We start from the raw sequence: 25,750 nt of genomic DNA on the forward strand, positions 1-25,750 counted from the left end.
TTTTTATTTGATTTTTAGTTAGTCCACTAATCCGTCTATTTAAAAAATATTTTTTAATATGCCAGTCTAAGTCCAAACCGTATTCTTGCTTATTATCAACTAAAAAGGAGAATCATTCCTAAAACGCCTATAATATTTTAATGTCGTCATCACTTAGGTAGCAGTGTTACCAAAAAATAATTTTACCCAGCAGCAATGATTTTTTTTCACTAATATAAAGCCACACTTTTTGTGAGTGCCATAGGCAACCTGAAAACTAAAAGACCTTTCCGTGCTAGTAGAATTTTCAAAGTAACTCGTAAGTAACTAAGTAGCAAAAAGTAGTTTAAAAAAAAATAATATATCTTTAGGTCATGTTTATTGGTCATATTATCAAAAAATATGAATTCTTATCAAGATAAGTAAAATACTTTTCCATTTTACTGCTCATTATTTTGACGAATGGTTAAAGTATAATACGGGATAGGTATGGAACCGTGACCATGTCGTAAACTTACGAGTGATAATAATAATTCTATTAGACGGTTTTTATATATGTTCAACATGTCAATCTATTTAGAAATAATCCATGTTGGCTTATATCAGGTTGGAACTCCTGAAATATTTTAATACTGGAACTGCTGATTCCAGTTGAATTTTTTGTTGGATAGTCTTTTATCGGCTCATGGCTATATAACACCTATCACACTACCTTTATAATATCAGCTACCGCGACCACGTTACGATCGTCTATGAGAAATGTTCGAAAAACCGAATAGAAATATTCTATATAATAATATAGGTAATTGGTACGACAAAAGTATGTAGTAAGTAAAGTAAAATATGTAGTATTCAGAAAGTATAACGGAATTGTTGTTTTTTAAATCCATCCGCGACATATTATGACTATCTTTTTAGTTTGACTTGCGGTTGAAGTCACGAGGGACCGCTAGTAAAATATATGACTAAGGCATTAAAGGTCAGTATGAATGTTGAGGGACCTTCAAACCACAACACTAAACCGCTTTGGTTTCTACTTTTGGCTAAACCCTAACAAATTATACACATAGAGATAGCTTACATGTAGTATGTAACGGACATATGAAATTTTGTATTAATTCGCAAGCAAAGCAGCCGGCAAACGCTAACAATTTCAAACTAATAATAAGAAATTAATTCCTTGGTCATCATAATCTTATTATGAAAGCCAAACATGGATTAGACTTTCATAATCAAATATTTCTTGCGTTGAGTTCTTTTATTATAATTATATTAATATTATTATAAAAATACTAATTTTTGATGTTATTTGTAGGGACACCGTGTTTCTTTAAATAGCAACATTAGCATTACCTACGATCTTTGCCGAGCGTTTTTCTATTGGATGCCGAGAATATCCGAACGTATGATTAGGTCACGTGGTACTTTTGGAGTCTTCGTGGCGTAGCTTGTTCAGCTGCTCGTCGAAGCGGCTGTCGGACGGTCGCATCCTTGCGAGTCTGCGTACAATGTAGCAGCCATTTTTGTTCTTGTTCATAATAGCGTGCGCATATTTTAATGTATTTAAAAGGATATTTAGGAAATTTTTCAAGATGACTATTATAGTCTTTTTAATAGATACATCAGCTTCTATGAACCAAAGAGCTTATTTGGGCGGACGCCCAACGTTGCTCGATGTAGCCAAGGGCGCTGTGGAGACGTTCGTAAAGGTACGTGCAGTGTCATCGACTCCTAAAACGAGGCGGTTTTGTGATCGATTTGTTTATCGCGTGTAAAGTGTGTGAAACTTATTGAAATTATTTCGTAGGTACGTCAACGATCTCCTGAAAGCAGAGGCGATAGATATATGCTTCTAACTTTCGAAGAGCCACCCGCGAACATCAAGGTTAGTATATCAGATTGAACACGTTTTAGGGGATTTTCTTGTAGTATTTGCATGGGCAGCCTTGTCAATCGGTCCTGTGAAGTCTATACGAGGCACACTAATCTGTAATCCATAACAAAACATACGTTGCAAGTACAAAATGTATTGAAAGATACAACACGACGTAAACAGGACGAACCGCTGCCGTTGCTGTCTTCGCGATATCGCTCGCGACTGCGCTCGCTGCGGACGTTCATTGGTCGAGAGAACGTACATAATAAAATGGCGAAATGGGGGGAAATATGAATTATAGAGTAATGTACGATGAGTGTGCACAGGAATGCGATTGTGGTTTAGTTTCGTTTGATAATGGAAGGTTTATAAAAAAACATTTGAATAACTGATTAAGCAATTCAATAAGTTAACATACTTATTATATTTCAAAATTTAAAATTCATTTATTTCAAGTAGGCCTACTTTATAAGCACTTTTGAAACACCAAGTAGGTCTGTTTGTTGTGACTCTACCACCAGTATTTATTCTGGCTTTTGCAGGCTGGTTGGAAAGAAAATTTAGCAACCTTCATCAATGAATTAAAGAATCTGCAGTGCCTTGGATTGACGACAATGGGTGCTGCTTTAAAGCATGCATTTGATGTCCTCAATATTAATCGCATGCAGACTGGGATAGACACTTATGGCCAAGGGAGATGCCCATTTTACCTGGAACCGTCTGTCATAGTTGTGATTACTGATGGAGGAAAATTGTCCAGTAATGCTGGCATCCAAGAGGAAGTGAGTACCTATTTTATATTAAGGGATAAAAAAAAATATGAAGTCCTATTGGAATTTTTCTGATAATGGTACAACAATAAATTAATCGGTAAATATATAAATGGTTGAGATCCAAAAAAGGAATGTATTTGAATGTTAAAGGATTTTACATATCTGTGCAACTAATACTATGTATTAATCGGTATTTATGCGTTTTGGTTTTACCCATATTCGTTGCTGCTGCTGCTGCTGCTGTTTGATTTAAATTGAATAAATATTTGTTTCTTGATTCAGACTTAATTAAGTAATGGAAGATTCAAAAATATTATTAAGTAAAAGTATTGTGGTCTACGTACACTATATGACGTGGTCACAACTGGGGGATAGTCAGAACATATGGTAAAAAGGAATGTGTATTTGAAACATACTTATATCAATTAAAGCCTTTTTGGAATTCCAAATTTACAAAAAAAAAACCAAAATGGTATTTCATTCCTTCATTTTTGTAGCAGCGTTTTAAAGTGGCTACTAATAATACTATCAACATGAAATTCGTTAAAAGTATATAATTTCTACTCATAATGAGTTCTAATTGGAATGAAAACATCTTATAAATGTTGAAATCAAAGTAATGCATTGTGTACATGTCATTTCTTAATTCTACTAAATAAATATATTTATTATTTTTATTACAAAAAGAGCGACAATGAGAGAAATGTAATTTCCAAAATTACATTTTTACATTATATATTATATTTGTCTGTTCCAAAACAATAAATTTTGAATCATTGTCAAAATACACCACACCTTTAATTTTCAAGTTTGTAATGCATTAGGTATATTACATGTGCCTTGTATTATATGAATAAGTCCATTTAATTCCAATCCAGTATTTAAAATGAATAATTATATCTTAGACTTTGTGACGTAAACAATAACAATACCATTTTTTATGGCTCAGGCTTCTGTAGCAAAATTTTTTGACATATCGAATTGCAATTATCTGGTAACTTGATAAACAAACGAGTTAGTATACACCATATAACAAACATTAAACAATCCTCATATCTTATCTGGCATCCCATTTGTATGTAGGTAGAGATTTTTGGGGAGCAATAAATAAATCTCAGAACTATAATTGAATCATATATAAAATAAAAAAGGGGTATTTTTGTAATGATAGTTAGGGAAATTATAGTAATGATAGTCGTTACAATATAGGGGACTTAATCCCTTTTGGTTTCTTAGCAAATGTTAATACATTTATATCGCTAACTAATTAATTCCCCTTTTATCCTTTAACGCACACCTCTCCTCACAAAGGAGAAAAGATTAAAAAAAAAATATATAAAAAGGTTCCTTTCTATGATCTTAACATCCAACACAGAGCTAAGAACAGGTTCTCGAGTAAAAGTATTAACAATCATTGCATTGATTGATAATAAAGGGACATCGTTAGCTAGCCTCCAATGCAAGTAATAAAGAAATGCCAGGTTTCAACCTCTCAAAGTTGAACAACCATCTTGTTGCTAATTGGATCATCCTTGCATGGATTTATTAGAACCCAATATTTTTCTATGCTTGTCTGAAGAGTCATCATCATCATCATTATATTAACCTACAGGGCACGGGTCTCCTCTCGCAATGAGAAGAGGTGTATGCAAAGTACACCATATAAATTAAATAATTTTTATTTACTTTCTAGTTCAATCTTCCTATGAACTGCCCAATTCCTGGTTCAGAGCTAACTAGGGAGCCATTTAGATGGGACCAAAGGCTTTTCTCACTAGTGTTGAGGTTAGCCGGGACACCAGCAGTAGAAAGGGATAGTGGTCTGGTGCCATCTGACTCGTCACCGATAGATGCGATGTGTGAAGTCACAGGAGGTAAGCTAATAAGGTTTTTTTTTTTTAAATTCTGATATAAGGTAGCCCTTTACTGCTATCTTGGCCAGCCAAGATAGTGAGAAGTGAGCCAGGTAAGTGATAATGATGTGTAAGAGGATAGTGGGCAAACCAGTTCAGGGTATGGTAGTTACATTAAACTCTTTACCCTACTAAATAATAATGAAAAATGCATAAGTTTATTACATAAGGAATCATCCTGTAAAATAAATATAAAAGAAGAATAAAATCTAAAGAAGCATATTTTTTTTTCCAAACAAATTTAAAAATTGTTGCCTTATTGCAAGCAGACAATCGAAATAGATAGAAAGTGATGGTACCAAGAGTGTTGATATATGTACGTAAATGAATATTAAATAAATAAATATAAATCATATATAGTATATATAAGTATTATTTCCATACAAACTTAATTCATAGCATTTCAAGTGTTTACTTATGACAGCCTTATTGAAGATAAAAGACCGACACGCGTATAGTATCTAGGCTACGCGACGCTTACCTAATAAAATGACAGGAGTCACTTGATTTTAATTTTGAATGTTATGTTAGTGCTGTATCTGATTTATTTCAGTTAAAACTTGGGCAGTGGTTTCGGTTTCACAGATAAGTCTCAGAGACAGTATATAATGTATTTTAAAGCCTGTTTTCGGTTTTCATTTACACGTTGTATACCTATTTTGAGTATTTTTATAGTCATAATTGGACCATCTTATGGAAAGAATAGAAAACCATTGCTTTAAAACAGAGCAACATTTCGCAGGGTATGCGAAAGGGGTAAGCAACACGTCCTACAACGTTCCAACCGTTGTCCATCGACCTGAGGTATTAAGCCTCATCGGCCTGTAATTACACCAACACCCACACCCATCTTTGCAATAATCCTGCTTTGCGGCAGAAATATACCTGCTAAGGCATGGCGGACTCCCCCGTACGAATCTGTCACAAAAGCTCTTTTAAAGTTTTATTTATGTTATACGTTTAGTGAAGTGTTTCTCTGTTTATAAGTGTACCAAACGAAATAATAGACTGTAGATGGACTGTTTATATGCTAATAGAGTTTTCTGTAAACAAGGGTGACATTTGGGCCCTTTACAAACCAGTTGGACTAGTTTTTTGTAGGGCATTCTTATGTGCAGTAATGTTATTTTTATTTTGTTGAGTTTTGACCTATACGTGGTTATTTTACTATTCAATTTAGTACGTGTCAGTTACTTAGCAGCAGTTAAAAATAAATGTCTGCACATTCTTAAAATTTAAGTAACTTAAACGTATACAAGCAGTTGCCCACGTTCTTCGTCCGCGTTTTCTACGGTTTTTTACGAATCCCTTGGGAACCGTTTGTCTATCTGAGATAAAAAGTAGCATAAGTAACTCTCCGTCCTTTTAACTAACTCTACGCCAACAATTCAGTTTATTAGACGCTCAGTTAGGGCGTTCAGGAAGGATTTTAATAATCTGAATGAGTCGAAAGAAGTGTTTTGAACTTATCTATGAGAAGATCTAGAGAAAGTGTAAACGCAATTAATGATTAAAAAACCTGTTGAAAAGGTGCCTTGTAAAATGTCGATTCACCTAGATATGAAAAATGCAGCCATAACTGTACAATTTTAAGATTTCCAGTCATACGTTGTAAAGCGAAAAATTATAAAGTAATCCGTTAAGATTTGTCTAATTATTTCAGCTTAATTTTCATTGCAGTACAACATGTAGTAAAATTCTCAACTCATTTTCATTGTTCAGATTTTTTAAAATTGTTTCAGATTCATCATCTGCTGCTTATAATCGTCCCACTGCTGGGCATAGCCCCTTTTCTTACAGATATGGTTTTAGAGCATAGACCCACCACGCTTCTTCTTTGCGGGATTGTGGGCTTTAACGACAATTGTCACAATTTAGTGATAATAACCGCGAGAGACGGCTTAACGTGCTGTCCGAGGCATAGGAGAGCCAGTTTAACAGCATAGATCCACAACGTTGCTCCAATTCGGCATATACCTCGTCTCTCATAGGAGAGCCAGTTTAAGAGCATAGACCTACATCGTTGCTCTAATGCGGCATAGACCTCGTCTCTCAAAGGAGGGACAGTTTAAGAGGCAGGACCCACCACGCTGCTCCAATGCGGGTTGGTGGGCTTTAACGATAATTACCACAACCAAGTGATAATTACATTTTTTTTTCCTTTTAGGTCGATCTTATTGCATCACGTCACATCGGATGCTGATGCAGTGTATCGACAGCCTTGTCCAGAAGGTGCAAAGCGGCGTCGTGATCAACTTCGAGAAGATAGGCCCCGACCCACCACCTGCAGATGGTGGTAACAGCAGAGACGGTGGCGAGCAAGGCGACGATATTAACCCTGACGCTGACAAAGACCTGGATGGGGATGGCGATAAAAATGGAGTATGTATTTTTTGATTTAAGCACTTTGGGGTTATCCTACTCTCATGATAATGAAAAAAAATCTAATTTACCACCATACAACGTGTTACAGAACTACGAAAAAATATGTAAGGATTCTTAAGTATATTTCATAAGTAAAAATATTAAATCAAAAGATATCAAGGCATATTTATTTTTCCATACAAACGAATTAAAAACATTCTAAGTGTTTACTTATGAAACAACCCTATTAAAAATAAAAGACCGACACGCGCATAGTACCTACGCTACGCGACGCGTAAATAATAAAGTGACCGGAGTCACAAGATTTTAATTTTCATGTGATGTTAGGGTTGTATTTAATTTCTTTCAGTAAAAAATATGGCAGTGGTTTTCTCAAAAACTATTAGGTTTACGGTTTCACAGACAACTCTCAGAGGCAGTACATAATCATTATATATATATTTCTTGTGTGTGTGTATGTCATAGAACAGGAGTTCAGTGACCTAGACGGCTGGACCGATTTGAATGAATTTTTCGGTATGCGTTTGGGTGGCACCCTGGATGGTTTAGATTCAAAAATCAGTCCGACAGATGGCTCTGGGGTCAGCTAGTGTACCTATAAAGCCTATGGAGTATTATTTCTGTTTAAATTTACACGTTGTACATTATTCGTAAACAGATATTATTTTATACTAATGACGAATGTCTGTGGTTTTGCAGCGATGGAACGGAGGCCCTTATCAAACTGGCATGCCGAACGCAGCCTCGACCGCGCCGCAAGCCTGGCACTCTTGTAGGCGTCTTATCTACGTGCCGCGGACGGTTGCACAAAAGGGTTTTGCCGTGGGCTTCTGGCCGATACCAGAATCATTTCGTCCTGATCCTAACGCGCAAATACTGGTAAGTTTTAAATATAATAGCTACATTAAAATTTAAGAAACATTATATCCATACTGTCCTAACTTAGCGTTTGTTTGTCGTTCCTTCACGCCCTAATCAACATTATTTTGGGCATGAGGTGGGTGGGTAGAAGAAAACGACGTAGAGTAACATAGGCTAATTTTCATCGTATGAAAATTTGGAGAAAATTGGGGACGAAGAACGCGGGGGTGACAGCAGTATTGTAAATGCGAGTATTTTCGTTTGTTTATCCTTCCACCACGAATTAACTAAGCAACCAATCTTTATTATTTTTTGGCATATAAATAAAATAAATAAATATACTACTTACGATAATACACACATCGCCATCTAGCCCCAAAGTGAGCATAGCTTGTTATATGGGTACTAAGATAGCTAATAAATATTATATACAGAAAGCAGGGTCTTATAAGCAGGGAAATATAAATATAGTAAGTTGTAAGGACTGGGAGTAGCAGAGGCTACTTTTGGTCCTTAAAACATATCAATTTCCCAAGGTTGGTTTATAGGAAATTTCGTAGTCTCACACTAAATATCTTCCCTCCTACGTCTACGTCATAACAAAACAAACGACTTATTCACCGGCGGGTAACATTGCAAGGAACAGCACAGCTAGCTTTAATATGTATAATATTGGTCATTAACGTCTGCTTTATTTTTACATATTATAAAACAAAACCGCTCCCGATTTTCGTACGTATTCGTTTTTCTAACTACGCAACGGATTTTAATGCAGTTTTCAGCAACAATAATTTGCAATTTTTAACAGCTTACAATTAAATGTCACTAGTCCATTCCCCTAGCAACTAGCATCATATTAACCTACTTAGGTGTATTTATGTTTTATAACGCCATCTCGTAAATATCAGAGGTACCTGCATTTCTTGCTACTCGATATTAGCATACTTGTAAATGAGTTACTTTCAATGTTGCTATTGGAAGTAGCTTCTAGGTGTTATTAAAGGAGGTAGCTTTGAGGTAATCGGCCGATCTCACATTAAAAACGGTGTGAAGATCGTTCGCCCTGGTACTCTCCTATAATTCGCGACAGTATCATATCATGCCTTTAAATTTCATAAGTGGTGGGAACTACACTGAGCATACTGCATTAAATAACACTTGCTTTAACGGTTCTCCATAATGGTCTCAAAATCGTTTGGACTCTACCAATCCGCAATGGGCCAGCTTTTTCATGTTTATGATGATGATGAAGAATAGTAATGTTGTGTGTCAATTTTTCTAACGGCATATATATTTTAATAGTCACCTCTTAAATCTGTTGAGTATTCATTCCATTCGTGCACTTCATTCGAAAGAGCTGACATAAATTTGCATAAATTTAATTGTTATGTAAATATCGAGGTCTACGGCACTAATGGATTTCATATCGGCTATCTACTGCAAGGCTTTTTTGTGGCAGGCTAAATAAAGGAAATATTGTAGTGTATTATATTATTACTAATGGTATTTTGATTAGGGTTTTTTAAGTTTAGCTTAGTGGGCTCATTTTTTCATTGCCAAATGACAGCTTCTCTACTAATATTATAAATGAGAATATGTTTGTTGTTTTGTATTTCATTCACGCAGCAACAGATACTTTATGGACCGGAGAGTTTTTGCGACCTCCATGGTGCAGTGGAGAGCGCTGCAGTTTTATAAGTGGGAGGTCTTCGATCCCCATCAAGGGCAATTTGGGAAATAAATAATTAATTTCTGTATTTTCTCTGTGACTAAAGTTCGTCGCCACGTCCACGGATCTTTTCAATTTCTAATCACATTGAGATATTGCTAATAGGTATAGTTTCACCATCGCCCGATAAACGACTTCTAGTTTTATTTAAAGCCCCAAAGTTAGCGATCATTATTCAGAACTGTATGTCCTAAGGCAAGACTTCTCTTCAGATAGAACCATTCTTTAGATATCAATAAGTGTTTCGTGAATTGAGGGCTTACTACCACCGCTTAAATAAGTAATTAGTTTAGGCATATAGCACGTTCGTCGTCTGCGTTAATTACTGTTTTTACGCATCCCGTGGTAAACGTTTTTATCCTGCACAGTTACCCTATGGCGGGAGACAAAAAATGAATCCCCCAATTATATCCCAAGGCATAAAACTAACATGTCTGCCTGCCTTTGCACGGCAACACGGCCTAGAAGTTTACCCCCCATTTATTAATACACGTATATTATTTCCGCATGCGTGAGCCTAAGCTGGGAGGGGTGATAAATCTGTAGAAGATAAAAGTTTGATCTTTACCGGATTCTATCCGGAGAAATATCTCCTGCTAGTCTTGCTGGGATAAAAAGCAGCCTTTGTTACTCTCCATTATTTTAACTCTACGCTAAAAATCAACAATTTTTCATTTATAATAAATAGTAAAGTAAGGTTTGTTCCACATATAATATAATCTTTATTTTAGGTAACTGTCATTTTAAAATCATACTATTTTTAGCCCCCTGTGATTTTAAGTTTTTTATCTTTTATCACAGCCACCACGCTCAGCGCATCCCGTAGTGAAGTTCACATGCACTAGCCAAGAGCCCATGGTGATCGACAATCTACCTTTCGACAAATATGAACTGGAGCCGAGTCCTTTGACGCAATTCATATTAGCTAGAAAACTACCGACGAGCTGCTGGCAGGTATGGCTATTGTTATATTACTTTGTTAAAATACTCTGCATCCTCAAAGCCCATGTATATACTTGTTCTTTTAAGAAAATTATTGTTAAAAGATTGAACTCCATTAAACATAAAATTAAAAACTCCTACATCATTGGCAATTAAAAAAAAATTAGAAATAAGATTGTCTCAGCCGGCTTAAAAGGGAAAAATACCGACACCTAAATAAATATATTTACTCTCTACTCAATATGACATTATCAGATGAGAAATTATCAGATGAGAAATTATCATTAAATAATTCAAATATCGAGCAACATCTGCTCATAGTTGTACTAATTGCATCCTGCATATTGTGCAAATAAAAAATAAATAGCTCTGATCCTCAGTGTAATGAAAAAGTACTTCAGAATAGGCTCATTCCTTTCCTTGGAATAAGATCAAAATGATACACGATTTAACCATCCCATAACAAAATATACAATAATTTTAGTAAGAATCTGTCTCGAAGGTTTACTAATGTACAAGCAACTGTATTTAGGCGATGATAGCCGTGTAACCCACACCAAAGATACATAAAATCCCACACATATCACTTTTACTACTATGCTTGCATCAGAGGTTAAAAATAATTTTTCTTTTTTTACCCAGGTCTTCGTAGCAAACAGTGGTTGCAAAAACTCTGAAGTCAGCCATCCATTCGGCTACCTGAAAGCCTCGACAAATCTTACTTGCGTCAATCTGTTCGTGTTACCATACAACTATCCGGTGCTCCTACCGCTTCTAGATGACTTGTTCAAAGTGCACCGTTGCAAGCCTACACCGGAGTGGAAGCAGGCATTCCAAGCTTACTTGGATAGAATGCCTTCGTATTATGTTACAGTAAGTTTTTATGTAAAATAATATAAATTAGTTATAGTTATTAACTTTTTTTTTTTTTTTTTAATTTATTGATGGAATAAAACAAATACATCTAAATAACCATTTAGTATAAAAGCACCGAAAAAACCGCAGAGTTTTGTCCTCGGTGCTTATCAGCAATGATTACCTTAGATGTTTAGTTAGAAAGAATACAAAACCAGCTGTGAAAAAAACATACAGCTACATTGTAGTACGATAGGATCGATATACGACGATCTTAAGTCAGTAGTAAGTAATAAATAAATATCAACTATATTAGCCATCTAACTTAGCTGCTAAATATTCTTTCAGTTTACGCTTAATGTTTCTAATATTTACTCTTTGGATCGAATAATAATAATAGCTTTATTGTTCCTTACAACAGTTTACATACAATTTTAAATGGATTCTAAATTTACATAATTAAATTCTAAATACAATAAATGTTTAGTAATTTTAATTAAAACTATGTTAGATTTAATATTTGTTGTAAGGACCGTCTTACACAGGCACAATACTACTAATTAATTATTAATAAAAGCCTTTCTAGTCTAGTTTTTAGCTTGTTAGACTAGATCACGTAGTAGTCCATGGCTCGGTACCCGGGTTGAGCTAAAAAAAAATATTTTAGGAAATTCTTAGCGTCAGCCTCTGGTTGGGATACTGGCGTGGTTCAGATATCTCAGAGAGCACGTCAAATGATCTATCTCGGGACTTCTTAATTATAAGTAAAAAGATAAACGTTTTGATGACCTCGCTGAAAAAGCGCGTCTGTTGCTCCATATCTCCGTCAAATCTGATTATTGTTTTTAATTTTTCAGCCACTCCGCCGGGCGTTGACTAAAATGGGTGCATCTGCGCCGCTTGTCCAGAGTTTGATTCCCGACACCCAGGACAATTCCTTGAGTTTCTCCGTACTGAACTACTTGAAACGGCTTAAGAACCAGGCTAAGATAGAGTTTGAGAAGCTGTGCGCTGACGTCATCAATAAAGCATCCAGCGTGAACAGCCAAAAGGTAACATTTATTGTAAATTTGTTGATAATGTTTGTTAATGGTATCTAGTAAAATAAAATTTAACACTAGACCGGGATAAAACTTTACATTTTACGACTATTTACCTCCCACCAGCCAAAGTCGAATTTTATCCGGTAAAGTGGATAAGTTATTTTTATAATATTTATTGAAGTTGCAACCATATCACCTAGTAATCTATACTCATAATAATACAATATAAATGTATATAAAAGCAAAAAAAACTAAATGCTCAAATGAAATTTATTCTAATTATGTTATAATATTGATTCATGCTAATATTTAAATAGATCAACCAAAAAATTTTCAATACTAAAATAATACGGAAATAACAATTCCCGAGTCGACCTAAAATGTTGTCCTCTTTCACTAACCACGGACAAGGCAATGCCTACGTAAGTAACGCTTAATCAAAGAAGATTCTCAGGCATACATTTACGTTTCACCAATCAATTTTCACTAATTAACTCATATTATTAACCTAACTTGTCTGTGGTTCTTGCCACAAGGTGTGGTATTTTGTGTTTTCGTTATCATATTTTTCATTTTTCGTATGGATTTAAGATTATTAAAAAAAACTAAATTAAAATTTTTTTGGTCTGTCAAGTGTCAGTTTATGAGTCCCTTAAACTTTACAATCCGCCTAATCGGTGTCGTAACTTAAGACTGCTGCTAACGTCTTAAGACAACATAAGAGTTTGTGAAACGTTTTTTCTCTACGAATTACCGAAATTACTATACATCCGGTTAAAGCGATTCTTAGGCATATTTTGTATTTTTCTGTAAATAAATTCTAAGTCCGGAGATAGGAATGGCATGGTTCTGCATTTGAAGCCTACGCCGGACAAAGATATTATAACTAACACAATATTTTAATGATAATAACTGTGCTAATTCCTCTTAAACACATGCATAATCCTCGTTAGAAATCCGCCAATCCGCATTAGAGCAGTGTGGTGGGTCTAAGCTCCAATTCTTTATTCCTACGTGATAGCTGGCTAAGTTTGACGATGATGATAAACTTTTCAGGTGGCGGAAAGTGTTCGTGTAATGCCAAGATCGTCGCTCAAAAAGGATTTGACTACACATCCGTGCCTTCAGGATAAGTTTACGGCTCTTCGGGATCAGTTGAACGAGTTTGGAGGCTTCGTAGTTGGTCTATCGCGTGGACGCCATAAGAACCAGGCGCACACCTATAGAAATCCATTCGATATACAGAGAAGGGATTTGTTAGATCAGGTAATTTCAATTCACTAATTCTACCAATCGTTGCTCTATGTCTGGAGGTTAGCAGAAGCAGATCTTGAAGTTTTGGGTTCGATTCCAAAATAAAATAGGGCAAAATTTGGGGTTATTCAAGAAATTCAAAACTTAGGCCACGCTGAGTTCTAAAATTCGAGTCGATTCGTTTAAGTTTACATGACGCTTTGTTAATGCTATGTGTATATTTATATAAAATCCATGTTTTTGCGTGTGTGCTATATTTAAAAACGTGTAATATGCATGTTGCTAGTGCTCTTAATAAATAAATAATCCAGAGACATCACCATTATGACCTTCATTTTTATTACGGTTTACAGGTTGTACGAATGCGCTCGAACTTCCTTCAGCCGAATCTCGCTTACACTCGTCTGGTGGATGAAGACAGCGCCCACTCCATGGCGGTGGCTCAGATGGGCAACTACCAGGAGTATCTCAAGCGTATGACGCCGCAGTTGAGGGAGATCGAGTCCCAGCCAGTGAGACAACACATGTTCGGGAATCCATTCAAAATCGACAAGGTAAGAGAAGACTTTTTTTATTTGCGTTCACACCGATAAGATAAGGGCAAATCTTTATTTATATGCCTCATTTAAGTTAAGCAGCCTTAGAACAAGATATGCTCCCTCGCAATCAAAGTCGTTTTCGCATTAAACTATGTCAAAGTAAAATGGACCTAATGTCACTCGTTTTAGAGTCGCAAATCCTGTATTTCCAATTTTTGTTTTACAAACATTCTGTCCAAAGACCTAGCTAATGAATTTTAGGCAAATATGTGCTTTAATGCAATGCCAATAATATCCATTTTAATTTTCCTCACACCATAAAAATCTAGTTTTGAACCAAGTTTTAAGTTCTTGTGAAATCTATTGCTCAACGTTTATGTCTATGCTTATATACAAATCATTTAATACTGAATTAAGACATTTGGGGATCACTACACCTTTCTCGTTGTGATCTTCGTGTTATTATTATTACGCTTTATTTGTACACCGATATAAAAAAAAAAATAGAAACATGAAGAAAGAAGTAGAATACAAAAGGCGGCCTTATCGCTTAATAGCGATCTCTGCCAGCCAACCTTAGAATTAGGTAAAAAAAATCGTGGTCTTTCGCAATCTTTAATGTATTACTTCATTTATTTGCAGAGGATGATGGTAGACGAAGCAGACATGGACCCACAGGGAACTGTGAGGGGAAGCGGCGTTGGAGGCATTGGAGGGAAAAGGGGTTCCGAGACCCCTCGAGCCCCACCTCCCAAAAGAAAAGCGGGCCCCATACCACAACACGTGGTGGCGCGGAGGCCTTCAACACCTCCAGTACCGCCGATACCACCCAATTTGCCTGTCACTTCGACGGTGGCAACACCCCCGCCTACAGCGCCTTTGTCTCCGGTGATGGTGCGAAGACCTGCGTCTCCCCTCGCGCCCGTTCCATCTGATCTGCCGTCTGGAAGACCTCCTGAGGAACCTCCAAACGTGGATACTGGCGGGCCGTCAACACCAGTTTCAACTCCACAGCCCGTCACGCCTGCCAATCTCCCGCCTGTCATCAAACCATTTCTTAATGGAGGTTTGTACTATTTCTTCTGGACTCTGAAATTAACTAGTAATAAATTTATGATTTAAATATGGTGAACGACTTTAATGTCTCGCCTTTGTGACCATTTATTATCACTTTATTACCATTTATGCATCTAGTGTATGTAAACGACTTAAATGTCTCGCCTTTGTGGCTTATGAACTTATTACTATTTATGCAACTAGTATAAGTAATAAGCAAGATGATATGAAATAAAAATATTAAGTCTCATTAAATAGTAGCTTGCATTATAACTGATGAATATATATTGTTTTATAATAAAATCTAGGTTCTTTTTCAAATTTTGAGCCCTATTTATTCAGTCTATGGCGGTCCGTACACAGTATAGTAGCTTCATCATCATCATCGTTATATCAACCCATTACCGGCCCACTACAGGGCACGGTTCTTCTCCAACAATGAGAAGGGGTTAAGGCCGTTGTCCACCACGCTAGCCTAGTGCGGATTGGTGGACTCCACACACCTTTGAGAACATGTTACTACATACATCTACATTTTATGTAGAACTCTCAGGCATGCAGGTTTCCTTTTTTGATGTTTTCCTTGACCGCTGAAGCAAGTGATATTTTAATTACTTAGAACGCACATTACTTAGAAATGTTAGAGGTGCGTGCTGGGATTTAAAAGTCAAAGTCAAAGTCAGAAATATCTTTATTCAAGTAGGCCCATAGGTGGCACTTTTGATGCGTACACGGTAGTGAGATGATGGCGATAACCACATTCGTAAACTTAAAACTAATGCTACGAGGGTTCCAAACGCGTCCTGGTCTAAGAAGAAGCCTACGACAAACTTAGCCGGGTGTTTTTTTTTTGTTATCACCATCTCACAATGTCATTTAAAATTATTAGAAGAGCAACCTGGTTAGAGCAATAATTTACACCCAAGCTTTTTTATCAATTACGTAGTCCTTTATACTATAATAGGACTTTTCTTTAAGCTTACGTTTAATACAAACTTTGAACTTTTTAAGAGACATCTCCAAGATGTCAATTGGTAGTTTATTGTAGAATTGTATGCAATTTCCTTTAAACGAATTATGAATTTTATGTACGTAGTATATTGCACTGTAAGTTTATTCTTACTTCTAATGTTTAAATAATTGTAGTCACATTTTTTCTTCAATTTAGAAATGTTTATATGAACGTACATTAAATTTTCAAATATGTACTGACTATACACTGTCATTATTTTATTATTCGAACTCGGCCCCCCGAATGGGTAGTCGAGCTCCTGCCCAATGCGCTATCTCCGCTTCTAGTAGTCTAGTAGCTTACTGTTTGTCAATTATCAACAGATGCGTACACGACAATGGGCAGTAAAATGCCGCGGTCGCCTTCACCGCCGGGCGAGACGGCCACAGTTCCCGCCTTCGCCCCCCCACCTCCGATGGCAGACTCGCAGGAGTTGCAGATCAACGCCATCTTACAGGGCATCGCGGCGGAGAACAACTACTCTTCGCGCGGCAGGAAACGGAAACGAAAGGTACCAATCCAACTTCCGTTTCACAATAATACATACCTCGTTTTATAACACTCCAACTTCTCTTTCTCTTTCTTCTTATAAACTCCAATTTCTCTACCGCTATCAGACTTGCGAATATACAAATGCTACGAAATCATACTGTAAAATTATCACCAGTCATATCCAAATTCCGGTCTACCTTTTTATGTTACTCCGATTACGCTATTTTACTAACCGACTTAAAATAGGAGGAGGTTATCAATTGTATTGTTTTTTATTATCGTGTAACAGTTGCCCCCATTTTTGATTGTTCAGTTTTCTTCTCTGGTAATGTATCTTTCAACGTTATACAACGATACGATCTCATAGCTTAATTAGCAAGATTACCGAGTTCATCATCTGCTAAAAGATGTTTTATCATATTTATGTTATTCCTCACTTAATTTTACCATACCCATGCTATGCTTTTTCCGTGTTAGCAGACGATCTTATTTTGTATATAAACCTACCGTTCTTTTATTGAACTACCGATTATTAACCAACTTAAAAAAGAGAAGGTTATCAATACCGTTGTATTTTTTTTTGTTACGTAACAGTTTATTAGATTGTGCAGAATTCTTGCTCTGGTAATGTACCTTTCAACGTTATACAACGATACAATCTCATTCCTTGTTTAGCAAGATTACCGAGTTCATCCTCCGTTAAAAGATGTTGTAACAAATTTATGTTATTACCCACTTCATTTTACCATATCCATTCTATCCTTTTGCCATGGTAGTAGATTGCCGCGATTTCTTTTTGTTTATAAACCTTCCGTTCTCTTATTGAACTATCGTTTATTAACCGATTTCCAAAAAAAGGAGATTATCGATTCCGTTGTATTTTTTTTTATCATGTAGCAGTTGCTCCGTTTAATAGATTGTTCAGATCTCTTGCTCTGGTAATGTACTTTTCAACGTTATATAACGATAGGATCTCATGCCTTGTTTACTAAGATTACAGAGTTCATCTTCCGTTTAAAGATATTTTAACAAATTTATGTTATTACTCACTTCATTTTACCATACTCATTCTATCATTTTACCATGGTAGTAGATTGCCGCGATTTATTTTTGTTTATAAACCTACCGTTCCTTTTTTGAACTATCGAATACATCCCACATTACAAGAATTCGCGATACGATACTCTTTTATACAAAGTCCCTGCCCAGCCTACCTTTAAGTTATTTCCCTTAACTCTATTTAAAAAAAATTGCGATCTTCCTGCTGTTTTCGCGATCTTTCCCTATAATCTTACGAGACTGCGTTGCTCCTTGAAATGTATTAGACTGCGATTCTCCCGGTTTTAAGAGAGTCCGATTTTCTTGCCCCCCGTGCCGCTCCAGATGGCAGACTCACAGGAGCTACAAATCAAGGCCATCATACAAGGCATCGCTGCCGAGAATGACTACTCTTCGCGCGGGAGGAAACGGAAACGAAAGGTAGTGTGAGTTTATGTGACTGGACTTAGTAGAGTTTCTGCAATCCCCGTATGTATTTTAAAAGACTATCCAATCCACTATTACGAGAATGTTACTCCTGCGCTTTGTTCACATCCATCCATTTGACAGGATGTTTTGTTTATTTGCAAGGCTATTTTAGGAAACTGCGATATTTTATGCTCCTGTAATATTTTTTAAGCGTCAACTTAGTTTCAAGATCATTTATTTTCACAATTTTTTTATTTTTGTAAAGTTAGCAGAAGAAGGAATCCATCCACTGGTTTAAGGCACTGGTTTATCTTACGATGTCATACCGGCCTTTCATAAATAATTAAATAAATATTTTATTTGGGAAAAAAAAACACATAGGAATTAACACATATAGTACACGCTGCACATAACATCAATGAGGACTTAAGCTATAAAAAAATATTAAAAAACAAAAATAAAGGATCTTAAAATTAGCTAACTTAATAAAAATTAAATAAGCTAAAAACAATCGAATATTATTCTATGTTAGCAGTGACATATCTGTTGTGTTGTTTCTCCCAAACAGAGTATCGCCTCAGCGTTATTCTGTAGCAGTGGTTTAGTGATCACTGGATTTTCAAGCGACCTTTCTCGACATCCCGTACCCGAACATACAATTATGCTAGCGCTGTTTCCGATAAAACTAGCTTAGCTTAATCCTGTTATGCATTTCTTGCCTAGAAACTAGTATTTAGTGCTTTTATTGGTGTCTATTTGAAGTAAAGATGTTACAAGTTTTATCAATCTTATCTTGTTTCACGCGAATGAAGTTGCGAGAATTTAAGGTAAGTTGAGTAAAAGTTTATTAGAAATATAAGTAAAGTTACCAAAAACTCTGTGACAAAATACAAACGGGTTACGTCCTCTGTTCTTACAAAAGAACGGAGAACGCTAAAAAAATGCAATGTAATAAAAAAAAACACTGACTGAAGCTAATAGCGGCTGATAGATAAATTTAAAGATTTTAAAATAATGACAGTGTATAGTCAGTACATTGAAAATTGAATTGTACGTTCATAAACCATTTCTAAATTTGGTAAAAATGTGACTGCAATAATTTAAACATTTGAAGTAAGAATAAACTTACAGTGCAATATACTAGGTTACATAAAATTCATAATTCGTTTAAAAAAAATTGCATAAAATTCTACGATAAACTACCCATTGACATCTTGGAGATGTCTCTTAAAAAGTTCAAAGATTATATTAAACGTAAGCTTATAGAAAAGTCCTATTATATTATAAAGGACTACGTAATCGATAAAAAAGCTTCGGTGTGAATAATTGCTCTAACGGATGCCGCGCTCAACTTATAAAACCTGAGCATTCGCACAATACCATTGGTCCAATGCATTCGATTGTGCCGTCATAAGACCTTGTCGCTTAAATGAAGCCTAAATAGTAGCATTAAAAACTATGTTTTTCTATAAACATTCTTTCCACTAAAAAGTAATGAAAACACAGTTATTATAAAATTAACCTCAGTATAAAACGTAACGTATACTCTCGATCTAGTACAGTCGTTTTCGAGTATCGAACCAGTGTATTGACTGAGTAAAATGGAACCTATCAACCTTTTATTAAAGTTCGAATTCGTTTTTCGTTCGCAATTTTTAGGCAGCTCTTTCGGAAGAACTAGGAAAAGCGCCTAACCGGGGCTAAGCAGAATAAGGTCCATTTTCCTTTGTCGTAATAGCGACCGATACTAATGCTACTGCAGGGTTAGCACGGGCGGGAGATAAACTATATCCTCTGACAAGGGATATAATTAACGTGCGCACCTGCTAAATCACTGGAACATGGAAAAGGAGAAGTTTACCCCCGTTTATTAATACACATGTATTACTAACATGGGCAGGAGACAATTATCAATAACAGTCGATTTACAAGAAATGGTCATAAATTAGTGTCATCTGCATATCGTCTGCGAAAGGTACATAAGTTATTTGTGGTAAGAGTATACGCTTTTATAATATGATTCCTAAGGTGATTTTGGACCTACCAATGCATAAGTTTAAGGAATCTGTTAAAAAACATTTATTACAGCGAGGTTACTATAAAATTGATGAATTTCTTAATGACAAGGTTGCTTGGAAGCATCCGGCTCCGCTTTCAGCTCTCACAAGATAGAAAAATGAATGTTAAAATGTAAAATGTAAATTGTTGATGTTGGAAAAGAGCAACTGCTGAGTTTCTTGCCGGCTTCTCGGTAGAATCTGCCTTCCGAACCGGTGGTAGAGTCACTACAAACGGACAGACTTGACGTTTCAAAAGTGCTTATATTGGGCCTACTTGAAATAAATGAATTTTGAATTTGAATATCTCCCCGGGTAAAGGATGAAAGTTTATCTTCTCCCAAAGCTTTATCAACGCTCAGAGCACTGGCGCACAAGTGAAAATAATATCCAAATAATATATGTGTAATAATAAACGGGGTAAATTTCTCCTATTCCATGTTCCCCGTGCTTTAAGTGTCCACCTGCTTAAGCCCTTTACTATTACACATTTATTATTTGGATATTATTTCAACTTGTACGCCAGTGCTCTGAGAGTTGATACAGCTGTGGGAGAAGATAAATTTTTATCCTTTCCCCGGGGATATAATTGTTTCCTGCCTGTGCTAGCCTTGCTGGTAAGAGAAAGAGGACTAATTATTTCGGTAATTCCCCAAACCCCGAGAAAGTGTAGTTTTGTAGTTTCCCGTGGCTTATATTTATAACATATATGTTGAAAAATGTAGTATGCTACTCGTAGTGTGGTTGGTAATTAAAGCAGGCGGTCCGAAATATTTGCACACTTGTTCAGTAGACATTCCTCCCAAACAACCTCCCTCCGTTAAGCAATAAGAGCGCCTTTGCATGCTTAAATGTTTAGGTCTTGTTTCGTTGTTTTGTTCTATTTTTCTATTGTAATTTGTGTGCGCATTATGTTATTAGCATTCTCTCAATTGAATTGTTTTGTACTATTTCAGAGCGAAAGACAAGAAGCTCCAATCTTGCAACCGCCTCAGCCTTCGCGCCAGGAGCTGGCTGAGATTAAGAAGCACAATCTTGCTGTTCGGGCCGAAGCATACCGCGCTGTTCGGAGGCCGGGCAAAGGTACTATATAACAATCCATAGTTATGAATGCGAAAATGTGTTTGTTTGTCCTTACTTTACGCCATAACTAAGCAACTAATTGAATGAATTTTTTGGCACAAAGTTAATTTAAAGGACGGAGAGTAACATAGGCTACTTTTCATCTCAGGAAAACAAGCGGGATTTGTAAAAAACCGTAGTAAACCTGGACGAAGAGCGCGGGCAACAGCTAGTCTAGGTTACTCTAAATTAACTATACTAAAAATTTGTCTTACTATACAAGTAATAATGGTAAAATCAATGTATGGAAAAAATAAAAATTATCTTAAAATACCGATATGTAGATAAATTTATAATTTTCGATAATTTTCTGTCTATGTATTAAAACAACTCTGTATTGAAGATTTGAAACTAAGATTTTCGTGGTTAATCAACATTTCTTAAGCATAGATCAACGGGTACATACCACGATAATATTTTGAATTTGTCGATATTTCGACCCAGTTGCAGGTTAGAGACAATGAAAATTTCGACACACTACACTGACAACGTCACTTTTAAATTGAGAAGCTGTACGATGCTTTCTTGGTTTGCATAATTCTAACACTGGGTTCCACACACTTGCTAATTTAAAACCGTCCTCACTATTGAAATTTTTGTGCTTCCGAATTTCAATCGCTTCACGAACCAGTCTTGGAATATAATGACGGTCGGTGGAGAGAACTTTAGGGTCATGTAGCTCTATCCAGTGCTGGGTGCCCCCTTGTAGAATGTGCTCCGCAATCGCTGACTTCTGTGTTTCATTGTCTCTAACCTGCAACTGGGTCGAAATATCGACGAATTCAAAATATTATCGTGGTATGTACCCGTTGATCTATGCTTAAGAAACTCTATATTGATTTGCATCCAATTGATTGAATTATAACCTTTTTTTCTTTACAGATTACACGAAACTGTTCGAAATCTTAAAACAATTGCAAGGTAGCGTGGATATTAAAAAGGAAGTGATACGTGACGTTATAAGTGAATCGTTACGCTTCAAGAGGAAAGCTCTGGGTCAGTTACTTGAAGACTTTTTAGCGGGACTAGAAAAGAACGGAAATAGTGCCTCAGTTAGTATGTCGTTATTGAATTCATCATACAGTAATACGAACAACCATAGCTAGTGGCGTATGTGAAATTGTACATTAATATTAAACTATTTTAAACGAAAATTGACACGTTAGCCGAGCATCCCTTTTTTATCTAGTACAACATTTAGCAATAATGCAAGACCATTTTTATCAGATGTGAGAGCGATGGGTAGCGACAGATGTGGTTGAGACCTTATAGCTATTATTTATGCAACTGTTACCTAATGAAATCCATTTTAACTCGAGTGCTAGTTTTTTAATAGGAACTTGAGTTGAATGACCTCATTACCTATAGTTGTAATTACGTTTTAACTCATTTTACTCATTACTCATTCCTTACGAGCTTCGCTGGATATGAATATTTTGTATGGAAAAATAATTGATACCAGGTACTTTCTAATTTGCCGCCTGAGTACCATGTCGCCGATATCAGACTGGTTTTAACGTACGGGTATCGACTTTTGCCTGTATTTACGAAGATTAGCATTTTAAATACCTGTGTCAAAATGGCCCACAATTCAATACTGCTGTCAAATTCATAGTTTGAAAATTTCGATACCACAGATTATTTAAATTTGTATAGGCATAACCCCATACCTATACAAATTTAAACAATCTCTGAGAGATTGTTGAAAGGTAGATACGATTTATGGCAGTCTTACAAAATTTTATTCTATTTCAATAAGTTTTCACTACTATTACCAATTTATTTTTTACTAAAGTAATATATGTAAACAATAAAACGAAAAATTGATCGCCTTTTTAGCACATACTTTGTTCTTAATTGTTGCTCCTTATGAAGTTAATTAATGATAAATAATCAATGATTTTGAAAGATCTTTAGCTGATTGTTGTACTACGTAATATTAGCCAACGTTTTCAAAATGTCGCTCAAAGTATTTAGCTCTTGCTTGGCATTATATTGCGCGGGTGAGCGGTGAATATAGGCGACGTTAACTTGGTCGATGCTCGGCTCAAAGGATAAATGTTATTGCCGTTTACAAAGTTAATAGTTATCAGAAATACCTATGTTAAAAAAAGAAAGATATGTTCTTCTTTCTTTTTTTTGAGAGTGGCACTGCCAAAAAAGTTTATTCCCATTGTCGTGCGTGACTTAATATTTGAGATTATTGTGGATTTATAAGCCACGTCCTCGGAATGTATGCCAGTTATCATTGATCGTTTTACATATTTTCTGAGTAACTTTGTTTTTGGTTTAAAAGTCAATATGTCGTCACATTATATAAACAATTAATAACCCGTTGCTAAACCAGATTCGTCACACAGAATCAAAACGCGCTGTAAACTAAATGAGGGCTGAATTGGAATTTTGTTGGAATATATTGAATTCATTATTACGCCACGAGGTTACGCGTCGTTGAGTACGCATTTCTGCGATCCAAATCGAAACCGAAATTAAGCATTTCCCTAAACAAAAGCGGTGACTTTCGCGGTCTGCTGTATTTTGGTTCGCACCAAATTGTCGAAACTGGCAAGAAATCCAAACGCATTCTAACTCCAAGGTTGGTCGGTAATTATCGAGCTTCTTCGGACGATGTAGGTTGTAGTAGATTCCTCTTGTTTTGAAGCAGTTAGGCTCTATCGGTCGAGTGGTGGAGCTAAAACACATTCGCACCGTACGATATCGCATCGTGGCATGCTGATGTATTGTGACGTAAGAATTTACGACATACAACGAAATAGAACAATCGGGATGCCAGGAATTTTTACATTATTCGAGATCGGTCGAGTTTGGGAGTTGAAATACATACGCACCGTTGCGATATTGTGATGTAAAATTAAGACGTTCAATGCCACAGAAAAATCCGGATTACGGGGTAATTTTTGAATTTCTGTTATCAAGCTGTTATCGGACTTTAGTTATGCGCGTAGTACTCTGAACTGGGATATGCTCTAAGGACGTTACGGTTAGGGCTGTGAAATTCATCTATGAGCTGCAATGGTGTTCAACTTAGCATCTAATGTGAGGTAAATGTTATGCAAGTTATGCAAGTCTGCGATAGTCTTTATTAATAATTTGGCTTAATTTTTGAGGTTAGCTGTCACAAATATTATGGCTCATGATGCATACTTGTTTCCATTTGCGAAAAAAATTAATAGGTCGGCTGAGACTAATACGGTTGCTTTAAGATTAAGACTTTTTTTCTGAATAATGGAAATATTTTAGAAATAACAATAATATTACAAAAAGTGGGCTTACTGTGTTATTTTCGTTCATTCTTACATCCTTTTCTGGCCTTATTACCCATTTTCAAAGGATTTGTTGGAAACTGATGCTAAAATTTATCATGACCTTGTAACTCCTAAAAAGAGATCTCTAATGAACCGATCATTGGAGTTTTCTTATAAGTGTTTTCTTGTTCACCTTTTTTTTGTTTTATTTGATATTAATTACTAAAATAGTTAGCAGTAGTAATTTGTGGCGTTGAACGACAGACACGTCAATGCCCTATAAATAATTTGAGACGGATGCTTATGAATGCATCCTTATAAATTAAGGCTAGTAAATAATTAATAATCATTATAGTTTTTGCTCGAAGCCAACCTACCGATCCTTTGGCTTTTCACTCTGAGATAGAATAATAATATTGCATTGGCCATCCGTATCTTGGTACAACGAATAAATTTAAAAACAATTAACAGATACATGGTTGGTGTCATATACGAAATTTATTTTATGTTTGAATATAAAATCGATGTCACGGTAGTATCGAACTTATACCAAACCCAAAAGCCTGTCTAGCCGACTTCTTATGTTCTTTCGGAAGAAAGTGGATTCAATAATAATTTCGTTCTTTTAATACTATTAAATGAAGATGTGTTTGTCTTACTTCTGACTTGTGTTTGGAGGCACGCTCGCCATGATTGTAACACGTAGATTGTTTTCATAGCCAAATGGCACAGGTCTGCTGGTTTTTAGGGCGCGTTCATAGTTCTTGTATGAACTTTAATAATTTTAGGTCTTTCTGGAAACAATGGAATCCGTGTCGTAACATGGTAGTACTTTAATTGAAAATCATAAGACTTGATGTGAACTACGCTAAGTGTTGCGGAGACAAAATATTCTATGGTAATGACTTGGTTGTTTCATGTATGTCTAGCTGAAACGTTGTTGATTGGAGGTTTGGTGGTAAGAGATATACATATTGGTTTACACTCGTAATTATGGTTTAAATTACCGTATGGTCTATTTACCTTAGCTAGTTAAAAGTAAATTAGTTTTTACGCAATAACTTGTCGAGTCGCGGTAACACCGTTGAAAACCGGCTGTACTGCGCACTTAAGATGATTTGTATTCACA

The 25,750-nt window shown here is 35.9% G+C and overlaps 1 protein-coding gene across 1 annotated transcript; it reads left to right on the forward strand.

Moving 5' to 3' along the window:
• The first annotated feature begins 1,442 nt into the window (after positions 1-1,442).
• LOC120628600 (integrator complex subunit 6) lies at positions 1,443-23,331 on the forward strand. Its single transcript, XM_039897061.1, has 15 exons — positions 1,443-1,688; positions 1,787-1,864; positions 2,398-2,637; positions 4,322-4,502; positions 6,709-6,923; positions 7,626-7,805; positions 10,318-10,470; positions 11,101-11,331; positions 12,171-12,365; positions 13,413-13,622; positions 13,964-14,164; positions 14,792-15,215; positions 16,541-16,728; positions 21,190-21,316; positions 22,238-23,331. The coding sequence occupies exons 1-15, from the start codon at positions 1,572-1,574 to the stop codon at positions 22,459-22,461; spliced, it is 2,964 nt and encodes a 987-aa protein (XP_039752995.1). The 5' UTR covers positions 1,443-1,571; the 3' UTR covers positions 22,462-23,331.
• Positions 23,332-25,750: the final 2,419 nt, after the last annotated feature.

Source organism: Pararge aegeria, chromosome 2 (assembly GCF_905163445.1).
Source record: "Pararge aegeria chromosome 2, ilParAegt1.1, whole genome shotgun sequence".
Taxonomy (NCBI): Eukaryota; Metazoa; Arthropoda; class Insecta; order Lepidoptera; family Nymphalidae; genus Pararge; species Pararge aegeria.

Excerpts from the sequence above, each read along its gene's own strand:
- LOC120628600 (XM_039897061.1), top strand. The coding sequence starts at position 1,572 with ATGACTATTATAGTCTTTTTAATAGATACATCAGCTTCTATGAACCAA. Across the intron at positions 12,366-13,412 it reads CCAGCGTGAACAGCCAAAAG|GTGGCGGAAAGTGTTCGTGT; the intron begins GTAACATTTATT and ends TAAACTTTTCAG. Across the intron at positions 13,623-13,963 it reads GAAGGGATTTGTTAGATCAG|GTTGTACGAATGCGCTCGAA; the intron begins GTAATTTCAATT and ends TACGGTTTACAG.